The sequence below is a fragment of the Triticum dicoccoides genome, chromosome 7A (genome assembly GCF_002162155.2).
Source record: "Triticum dicoccoides isolate Atlit2015 ecotype Zavitan chromosome 7A, WEW_v2.0, whole genome shotgun sequence".
Classification (NCBI taxonomy): domain Eukaryota; kingdom Viridiplantae; phylum Streptophyta; class Magnoliopsida; order Poales; family Poaceae; genus Triticum; species Triticum dicoccoides.
The window spans coordinates 129828881-129840221 of NC_041392.1; the positions used below are offsets into that span (position 1 = coordinate 129828881).

Here is an 11341-nt window from a genome sequence, read left to right on the forward strand (position 1 = left end):
CATTTCCATGAATGTCATTTCGTGACAAATTTTTTGCGTGCAATGAAAACATTCATCAATGCTTATCAACAAAAAATTCAGATTTTTTTTAAAAAAATCAGAACTTTTGAAGAAATATTTATGATTTTTTTCGACTTTACTGTTTACGAGGAAGCATGTAAGCTCAGGGGCAAAAACTGCACGTCTGCTATTAACTAGCTCGCCAATGGCGGCTAGTGCTTTTATCAATTAAAAAAACGATGGCGACCAACCAATCAACGCTGAAGCCCAACGGATATGCTGCTTAACAGACAAGAAATCATTCTCAGACCTACACAGCACACCAGAAGTTCCAGCGAGAAAGTGAGAATGGCGGCGTCCGCTGCTGCTCTGTGTCTCTCCGTCCTGCTCCTCATCGCCGTCTGTTGTCGCTCCGACGTCAACTTCATCTACCAGGGCTTCCAGCGCGCGCCCAACCTGAGCCTGGATGGGTCGGCGTCGGTGCTGCGCGGCGGCGCGCTCCAGCTCACCAACGACAGCGAGCGCCTCGTCGGCCACGCCTTTTACGGCTCCCCCGTGGCCCTGGGCACGCTCGATGACAGCCAGAGCGGTGGCGGTCTCGCTGTCTCCTCCTTCAGCACCGCCTTCGTCTTCGACATCGTGACCGTCGGCACCGGCGGCGGCCACGGCCTCGCCTTCGTGGTGGCCCCGTCCAGGGCGCTCCCCGGCGCGTCGCCCGAGATCTACCTCGGCGTCCTCGGGCCGAACACCAATGGAAAGGTCTCCAACCATGTGTTTGCCGTCGAGTTCGACACGGTCACGGACCTGGGGATGAATGAGACCAATGGCAACCACGTCGGCGTCGACGTCAACAGCCTCGTGTCTAATGTGTCGGAGCAGGCCGCGTACTACACCACCGGCGCCGACGGGGAGGACATGAAGGTGCCCGTGAAGCTGGAGAGCGCACAGCAGATCCAGGCGTGGATAGACTACGACGGCGGTAGCAGTCTGCTCAACGTGACCGTCGCCCCAGTGTCCGTGACTGGCCGGCCGCAGCGGCCGCTCATATCAACAAAGCTTGATCTCCGATCGGTCTTCAAGGAGAACATGTACGTCGGCTTCTCCTCGGCGACGGGGAAGCTCGCGAGCTCGCACTACATCCTGGCATGGAGTTTCCGGACCAATGGGCTCGCCCAGCCCATCGATCTCCGGCGTCTGCCAAAGGTCCCCAGGCAGAGAACGCCGGCTCCCAAGGTCCTCATCATCAAATTCGCCGCGGTGGCTTGTGCGGGAACGATCACCTTGGTTGCCGCAGCGATGGTTACTGTGCTCTGGCTCCGGCGTAGAGCGGCGCTCGCCGACAAACTGGAGGACTGGGAGCTAGAAGTAGAACACCCCCAGAGGATTCCATACATAGAGCTCTACAAGGCGGCCAGGGGGTTCAAGGAGAGCGGGTTTCTTGGCTCGGGTGGATTCGGCCACGTGTACAAAGGCGTGCTCGGACGTCGTCGGTCCGGGTCCGGGTCCGGGCCCGGCGACGAGGTGGCCATCAAGCGGATTTCCAGCGGCACCAAGCAAGGGATGAGGGAGTTCGTCGCGGAGGTCTCGAGCCTGGGGCGGATGCGCCACCGCAACCTGGTGGAGCTGCGCGGGTGGTGCAAGCACGACCAGGACCTGCTCCTCGTCTACGAGTTCATGCCCAACGGCAGCCTCGACGCGCACCTGTTCGGCGGGGCGGGGCGGGGCGAGGTGCTCACGTGGGCTCAGCGGTTCGGCGTCATCCGGGGCGTGGCGCGCGGCCTGCTGTACCTGCACGAGGAGTGGGAGCACGTGGTGGTGCACCGCGACGTGAAGGCCAACAACGTGCTGCTCGGCGCCGACATGGGCGCGCGGCTGGGCGACTTCGGCCTGGCGCGCCTCTACGAGCACGGCGCGGCCCCGGGCACGACGCGCGTGGCCGGCACCCTGGGGTACATGGCCCCCGAGCTCACCGTCACCAGCCGCGCCACCACGGCCACCGACGTCTTCTCCTTCGGCGCGCTGCTCCTCGAGGTCGCGTGCGGCCGCCGGCCCGTCGAGCGGGGCGAGGCGGCGGACGTGATCTTGGTGCGCTGGGTCCGGGACTGCGGGCTAGACGGCGACCTGCTGCGGGCCGTGGACCCGAGGCTGGACGGGTGCTACGACGCCGCGGAGGCGAAGCTGGTGCTGTGGCTGGGCATGGTGTGTAGCCTGGGACGGCCTGAGGCCAGGCCCAGCATGAGGCAGGTCTGCCAGTTTCTCAACGGCGAGAAGGTGCTGCCGGAGGACTCGGCGCTCGTGTTCTCGGATCCCGACTCCTCCGTGTTCCTTGGGCCCGTGCTCTCCGCCATGACCTTGCCCTCCTCCTGTGGCACCATGTCGTTCGGCTCCCTGCATGGCGGTCGGTGAGCTAGGGAATATATTAGGGTTAATTAGATCGGTTTTGCTGAAACTCATCTATGGTCTCATTCACCTGCTGAACCGTTTGATTATCGGGCACGCAGAGATTCGTGCAACAACTGCTTTTTTTTCTTGTCCACCACGTTGTTGTCAGAGTTATGGGCTTTCTGTTGCTGGGTTATGGACATATGGGCCTTTTTCTCTGGTCGTGTTTTTTCCCACCTACGAAGAGAGTATGGTTTTCCCTCAAAAAAAAAAACGAAGAGAGTATGGTTGTATTCATCAGCAGTTTGGAGGGAACTATGGTGGTATTATCAAAGAGATTGTAGAGACTGAGTGTTTTTACCTTTTGCAATTTTGTATTTGAACCTCGAGTTTCAAATTTTGAAGCTCATAACATAGCTAGATATGGTTCTCTTCTTCCTCATGGAAAACATCTGTGGTTGGGATTACCTTATGACCCAACAATTATCCATGTAAACATTGTTCTTGATCAATAAATACTAGCTATGTTTTGCTGGAAAAAAAACCTACGAAGAGAGTATGGCTTCCCCTAAAAAAACGAAGAGAGTATGGCAGTTTCTCAACTACTATATTTTGGTCATTAACAACAATTTTTAATTGTTGTTGTTCTGTTCTGTTCTGTTCGTCTTGCAATGTGGTTGTTTCTCTTCTTTGTTTGTTTTATTTCTATTGTTTTGTATGAGGGACATAAGTGTGCAGAGTCATTTTTTTGTTGATTGGGAAAATGCAAAATTGATTGTTTAGTTTTCTTTTGCCTATTATTAATATTTTCAAAAAATCGCCATGCCAACACAATAATGAACTTGAGATTAAAAAAACATGATGGGAACAGGACATAAGCCAGTTGCATGTCCACCACTAGACATGCAACTGCAAGCTTTGTAACCCGACTGTAACTGCACGGGCACAAAGCGACGATGGCATATGGGATCGTGGGAGTTGTTGTTGTGGCTAGTTGCATGTCCACCACGAGGCTTACAACTACAAGCATTGTAACCCGATTGCAACCGCATGGGTCCAATGCGACTTCAATTAGAGTCAGAAGGGGAGTTATCGAGGTCAGCTGCATATTCACAACTAGACATGCAACTGCAAGTGTTGTAACCCATCTGCAACTGCATGGGCCCAAAGCGACTGCAACTAGGGTTAGGAGTGGAGTTGTCGAGATCAGTTGTATGTCCACCACTAGACATGCAACTGCAAGTGTTGTAACCCGATTGCAACAACATTGGGGCCAAAGCGACTACAACTAGGGTCGGGAGGTGAGTTGTTGGGGCCAGTTGCATGTCCACCAGTAGACACGCAACTGCAAGCATTGTAAATTGACTGCAACTGCATAGGAACAAAGTGGCCACAACTAGGGTCGAGACATGAGTTTTCTGGGCCAATTGCACGCCACCACTAAACGTGCAATTATAAGGGTTGTAACCTGAGTGCAACTGCAATTTTATAAGAGTAGAGGGATCGCAACTGCAAGTTATCAAGGAAGATCACAATTGTATTTTTTGCAAGAAGGGTCGCAACTGCAAATTTCAAAAAGGTCACACTTTTTTCACACAAAAATATGGCAAAGGGTACTAATCAATCTTTTTATGGTGATATTAGTAGTCATTTTTTGTGTGCATACCAAGTACACAGAACACCAAAAAATGCTAAAAATGTTTTATTTATTAAAAATGAACAACTTCAACACGTTACACAGTTCTATTAATAGCGTGTAATACTAATAATGGGCAAATGTCATTTTTGGCCAGGACTAGCTATCCATTTTTGTGAGGTTGCAGGTTCGATCCTTGCTCCTAGAAATTTGTTTATTTTTTACCGTGTCTTCAAAGTGGGTTACTGGCCAGCAAACGGGACAACATGCATTTATCTCCAAAGCACGTTGTTGGGCCGGCGAACGAAAACGGGCTACACAAACAACACACGGCGGTGGATGAGACTCCTCTAAAAAAGGAAGTGAATGAGATCAAATTATATCTCATCTAAATGAGTTCTAAGCACTCCCTAATTAGATATATGCCACTACAACTTTCACTAGTTGGAAAATGCCATTACAATTCATGATATTTTGCCAACTCATGAAAGGAGGATGAAAGAATTGTAATAGCATTTTTCCAGTGTGCAAACTTGTAATGGCATTTTGCCAACTCGTGAAAGTTGTGGTGGCATGGATCCAATTAACCCTTAGACGTTGGAGTACGAAGATGGGAATTTGCGCCATGGAGTATGTTGCAAAAAAGTATAAAATACTTGATTTGAACATAAAAACATATGTGTATGTTTTGTGATGTATGAAAGACAAACAATGCGACTAAATTAATCACCACATACTGGATTAAGAACTAAGTAAATCAACAACGTGTATTACTGAGAAACAAACCATATCAGCATCATGGTCTCCTTCCCTCAAGTCCATGGCGGTCGTCCCGTTTTACCCGCCAATGGTGAGGGTGGTGTCATTATGAACTAGCTCATGGTCAAGTTTGGTTACCGGCACCGTGTCCAAAGTGGTTGGACGACGACGACATATTAGAGGCCAGCTGATGTGTCCGTTCCAGGAGGCCGCTGGAGGCGCATGTCGATACTGGGAGAGGGGGCCGCAACAACGCGGCCTCCCACAGAGGTTCTTATGCCGACGAACTCCTAGAGAAGGGTGCGGCAAGCGGCAACGTGACCAGATGGTTGCCGGCGGCGACGGCCGACGAGGATTGCAAACAAAAATCCTCCCTGCCGGAAGTTTGCACATTAGACAGTTTTGTTTTTCAGTGTGTCATTTTGTCCCAATATTTCGGAACGGAGCAGTGTACTACCCCCCTATTTTTGGGGACTTAAATGTGTTTCCTGGATGTAGACAGCGAGTTATTTTTTGGGGACTTAAATGTGTTTCGGAGATGCCCCAATTATGATTTTCTTGCCAGTCTGCCAAAAATAACGAGATATTGCTCTATGACTTTATTTTATTGTCGAAAAAGGCTTCGTCCAGCTTTATATATAGAGCAACAGGTTTTATTTTATTCAAGTGCGTTTTCTTCGCATGTTCATGCTTTCTTCAGCCGAATAAGGCTTCTTGATCTTTGATAATTTGAGATATTGGAGAATAATTGTTGTATTAATTTGGGGCCTCAAGGGTTGTTTATATAGATTACAAAGCTTGGGCTTCAAGACTAGACTAATAGAGATAGATTACAATACGAATAGTCTTATACTCTAGTATCCCCCCGCAGTCTCAACGTCAGGTGTAACAATGTTGAGACTGGAGCGTATGTCGGTGAACGATGCAGTCGGGAGTCCTTTGGTAAAAATGTCAGCAAATTGGACACTTGTAGGAACATGAAGAACGCGAACCTCGCCAAGAGCCACCTTTTCATGAACAAAGTGGATGTCAATCTCGTGCTTTGTGCGACGATGTTGAACTGGATTGGAAGCCATGTAGACTGCAGAGATGTTATCACAGTAAACAATGGTAGCACGGGGAAGCGGACGATGAAGTTCAACGAGAAGCTGTCGTAGCCACACCGCCTCGGCCATAGCGTGAGCAACCGCCCTATACTCAGCCTCAGCAGAAGACCTGGAAACTGTTACCTGCCTTTTAGAACACCAAGAAACAAGATTATCACCCAAATAAACGCAAAATCCGGATGTAGATCGTTGAGTATCTGGACAACCTGCCTAGTCTGCATCAGAATAAACTGTCAAGGTTGTAGGTGAAGAAGAATTAAAAAGGAGACCGTGATCAAGAGTGCCTTTTAAATAGCGGAGAATGCGTCTGACATGAGCCAGATGAGGAGCACGAGGGTCATGCATAAAGAGACAGGCTTGCTGAACGGAATAGGAGATGTCAGGACGAGTAGGAGTGGCATATTGAAGAGCGCCAGTGATGCTACGATATAAAGTGGGATCGGAAAGAGGATCACCATCAACCGACAGTTTAGCACCAATGTCGACTGGAGTACGAGAGGGTTGACAATCAGACATACTAGAACGAGAAAGCAAGTCCAAAATGTATGATCGTTGAGAAAGAAAGAGTGAAGACTTTGTGCGAGAAACATTAATACCTAGAAAATGATAAAGAGGACCAAGATCAGTCATGGAAAACTCACGATTGAGAGAAGAGATGATATGTTGAAGAAGAGAATCAGAACTAGCCGTGAGAATGATATCATCAACATAAAGCAAGAGATAGGCAGTGTGAGTAGGAGACTGATAAAAAAAAGAGAAGAATCAGATTTGGAGGGAATAAAGCCTACGGTTTGAATAAAAGTAGCAAAGCGTTGAAACCATGCACGAGGAGCTTGTTTAAGGCCATAAAGAGATTTGTTGAGGAGACAAACAAAATTTGGAGAGGAGGGATTCTCAAAACCAGAGGGTTGCTGACAATAAACAGTTTCATTGAGAGTGCCATGAAGAAAAGCATTTTTAACATCAAGTTGATGAATAGGCCAAGAAGAGGAAACAGCAAGACTAAGAACAACACGAATAGTGCTTGGTTTAACAACGGGAGAAAAAGTCTCATCAATGTCAATACCAGACTGCTGGGAGAAACCACGACACACCCAACGAGCTTTGTAACGAGTGAGAGTGCCATCGGAATGAAATTTATGACGAAAAACCCATTTGACAGAAACAATGTTAACACCAGGAGGTTTGGGAACAAGAGTCCATGTATTATTTTGCTGAAGAGCTTCAAATTCATCGCGCATAGCGGAAAGCCAGAGAGGATCAAGAAGAGCTCGCTTATAACTGGTAGGAATAGGAGAGATAGTTGGGGTGGCGGTAAGATTGAGACGTTTTGTGGGGAGAAGAAATCCTCGTTTTCCACAGGTGCACATGACATGATCATTGGTGGGCGGTGGTATAAGAACAGCATTGGGTGGTAGTAGGTTTTCGGATGAAGAAGACGGTGAGAGAGAAGAATCAGAGGTGGTGGGTGTCGAGGTGGTTGCCGTGGTAGGATGTGGTGAGGGCAAGGCGGCTGGGGTAGAGGATGCAGTCGCGGGAGAGGTGGGGGACGGGGTAGGAGGGTGGCTGACGGTAGGCAACTCCGGCTGAGAAACGGAGCAAGATTCCATGGCAGCAGAGATGACCGAAGGATGAACGAGGGAAGAGGTTTTGGTGGTGGCGGATTGTGGTGGAGTTGGTGTTGTGGGTGTAGTGACAGAAAAAGGAAAAGTATTTTCATCGAATGTGACATGACGAGAGAGAATGATACGACCAGAAGATGGATCGAAGCAACGATATCCTTTGTGATCATCAGAAAAACCAAGGTGAATGCAAGGTAGTGAGCGTGGTTCTAGTTTGTTGGAGGCGGTAGAGGCGATGTTGGGAAAGCATAGACAGCCAAAAACACGCAGAAAAGAATAGTCAGGGTGGGAGAGAAAAAGAGATTGGAAAGGCGAATAAAGAGGGCAAGTTTTAGTTGGTCGAATATTAAGAAGGAGTGTGGCGGTGCGAAGGGCTTCAACCCAAAAACGGGAAGGAAGAGAAGCTTGTAAAAGCAAGGTGCGAAGAACATCATTAATAGAGCGAAGACAGCGTTCAGCTTTACCATTTTGAGAAGATGTATAAGGGCATGAAAAACGAAGAAGAATGCCTTGAGAGAGAAAGAAGGTGCGGTTTTGGGTGTTATCAAATTCACGACCGTTATCACATTGAATAAATCGAATTGGCAAGCCAAAGTGTGTGATTACATATTGTCGAAAGTTGAGAAAAATTGCAGGTACTTCAGATTTAGCGCGAAGAGGAAAAGTCCAAGTATAGTGAGAATAATCATCCAAGATCACAAGATAATATTTATAACCAGAAACACTAGGGACTGGAGAGGTCCATAAATCACAGTGAAGTAACTCAAAAGGAAAAGTACTAATGGTGGTAGAGGTTCCAAAAGGTAATCTAACATGTTTGCCGCATTGACATGCATTACAGAGAGAAGGATTATGAGGACTGCTAGAACTAGGGATACAAAATTCTTGGAGTAAAGACGCCAAAGTGTTTTTGCTGGGGTGACTGAGACGACGATGCCATAGATCAACTGATGTGAGCATGGCACGAGGGGTGGATGTGGGCGCGCCATGAAGAGGATAAAGATCGCCCGTGCTATTGTACCGAGCGAGGACCGCCCCCGTTGTCAGATCCTTCACAGATAAACCAAGAGGGTCAAAGGCCAGGATAACTTTGTTGTCAATGCAAAATTGTCTAACAGAAATAAGATTTTTGATGATGGAAGGAACGACAAGAATATTGCGTAGAAGGAAATTGGCATGAGAGGAAGGGATGTAAGAGTGACCGGTGCATGAAACAGGGATGGTGGAGCCATCGCCAATGGTGATCGTGGAAAAGGCAGAAGGAAAACAAGCTGACAATAAATTCATATTTGAAGACATATGCATGGATGCACCAGAATCGAAAATCCAATCCGTACCTGCGTCGTTGAGGACAAAATTGTTCATGGCGTTGATGAAGGCGGCTTGGTCCCAAGCCGGCTGTTGGGGAGGAGCAGAGGGGCCAGGAGCTTGCATGTTGACGTAGGGGATAGCGGATGGGTAGTATGCGTACGGGGCCTGCATGTTATAGGAGGCCGGCATGGTGTTGTAGGGCGACGGAGGTCCTGGCGTGCTGGGAGGCGGAGTAGGAGTGGCGGTGTAGATGTGCGCCGGCGGCCTGGGTCCAAGGAGTCCCGGAGAGCCGGTGGCTGGACGAAGACCGAGGCTCCACGTGCCCGTGTACGCAGGAGGGGCACCATACGGCGAAGGGGCCGACCACGGCATCGACCAAGCCTGTACGAGGCCAGTCCAAGGATCATGCTGAGGAGGCCATGGCGACGGAGCTGGTGGCGCTGGAGCGGTGGATGACGAGGCTGGTGCAGGTCCGGCAGGACGCGATGCAGGAGGCCAGTAGATTGGATTCTTGCCCTTGTAGTTGGGGCTTGGGCGCCAGCCTGGTGGTGGTGTTGAGGCCGTGGCGGCCACAGCAGGAGTTGGAGGGGCGGCCGGTTGCCGCGGCAGCCCAGGCGTGGGAGCTGCAGAAGAGGATGCGGCAGCATGAAACACCTGCGGCGCCCGTTGCGCCTTGCGAGCCTGGTTCTTCTCTTCTTGCTGGAGGATCAAGCGGACCTCCTTGAAGGTGGGGTACGGCTTGAGCATGGGGATGAAGGACTGCTGCTTCTCGAATTGATCGCCGAGACCTTGAAGGAGGGCGTTGATGAGAGTACGATCCTCGACGTGATCGCCAAGTTCACGGAGTTCATCGCCGATAGCCTTGATTCGCTGGCAGAAGATGGAGACTGGGACATCTCCCTGCATGGTTGTGCGTAGCTCAGTGTTGAGCGCGTTGATTCGCGCGTCGGAGTTGTCCTGAAATAGCTGTTGAAGGGAAGCCCAGAGATCGGCCGCGGTGGCGTCATCGTCGGAGACCAGATTGAAAAGCTCTGTGGAGATGCGTGTGTAAATCCACTGGATGATGGCGAGATCATCTTTCACCCAGCGAGGATCAGCGGGCTGTGGCGGGTAGGAGGGATCAATATGGTGGCGTAGGCCGCAGCGCCCGAGATGGATGATGAAGAGATGGCGCCAATGGTAGTAGTTGTGGATGCCGAGGTCTAATGAGATCGGTATGAAGGGAGAGACGTCGGCAATGGTGTCGGCTAGGGAGAACATTGGGTTTGGAGGGGGAGGTGTTTGGGTAGTTGTAGAGGAGGAGGTAGAGGACGGGGCACCGGCGCCGCGGAACTCGGCCATGGAGAAGAGGGGCCGAATCGGTCGGGGCGGCGGCGCGGGTGGCGGTGCTATACCAGGTGCGGAAAACCTAGGCGTCGGATAGCATGATAATTTGAGATATTGAAGAATAATTGTTGTATTGATTTGGGGCCTCAAGGGCTGTTTATATAAATTACAAAGCTTGGGCTTCAAGACTAGACTAATAGAGATAAATTACAATACGAATAGTCTTATACTCTAATAATCTTCAACCCTTGACCTGCTGGCGGCAAGGTGAGGCAGTAGCTAGCCGACGGCAGGGGTTCCCACGACGGGGCCGCTGGCGTTTCCGGCGTCAAAGAAGACGCGGACGCGCCCGGCGTTGAACCCCGGGGCGACGGTGGTGCCATTGGGGACCACCTCGATCGCCACGTCGGGCCTGTCGGCGTTGATCTGCGTCACGGCCTGCGTCGCCGGCCAGCCCACCACCTCCGGCCAGGACGTCTTGCTCATCTTCTTCCGTGGCCTCCTCCTTAATCTCCTCGGACTTTTTGCAAGCTCGATTGGTCTGCAAAAACGTCAGTTCATGGTCACACTAAGGATTGGGAAGAGATGGAAATCAAGCTGCGCGAAACAAGGGCTAGCAGATCGATGCCGACCGACCTGGCTAGTACCAGTATGCACCAATGCAAAGGCAAGTGCTTCACTTGCGTGTGGTTGTGGAGCCAGGTCGTGTGTGTATAGTACGTATCTCATCTGCATAGTACGTATCTGTGGTCTTGGATGAGGCGGGCGGGCTGGCATTGGGCACGTCGCCCCTTCGCCGGAACCTTTGGTTTCGTCGTCCCTTGTTAAGCTCACGCTGACAAATGACAACAACACGCGTGACGCGTATGTATTGTTCCAAAACTATATTGTGCAAGGAGATTATAGTACAGAAGCTTAGAGCATTTTCAACAGGCGCGCTAAACAGGCGCCGCGCCGTAAATATACCCACTTTAACACGCGCGCAACCCGGCGGATGGCTCCAGTGGACGCGCAATAACCGCGTGCGCGGTATAAGCAGTTGGGCGCGCGGCAGGAAGCGCTACCTCGCGTGGTGTATTTGCGGCGCTCGCTTTCGCGCGCGGCACACTCGAGCGCTCGCGCTGCATTCTGTCTTCTCCTCCTCCAAAGCCCCGCACGCGCCGGCGCCGGCGACCCGCACCCATGGACGCACACGCCGG

At 50.7% G+C, this 11341-nt stretch overlaps 1 protein-coding gene across 1 annotated transcript; it reads left to right on the top strand.

Annotated features, from left to right (window-relative positions):
- Nucleotides 1–348: 348 nt before the first annotated feature.
- Nucleotides 349–2406, top strand: LOC119332742 (L-type lectin-domain containing receptor kinase SIT2-like). Its single transcript, XM_037605893.1, has one exon. It carries the CDS (start codon nt 349–351, stop codon nt 2404–2406), a length of 2058 nt encoding a protein of 685 aa, XP_037461790.1.
- Nucleotides 2407–11341: the final 8935 nt, after the last annotated feature.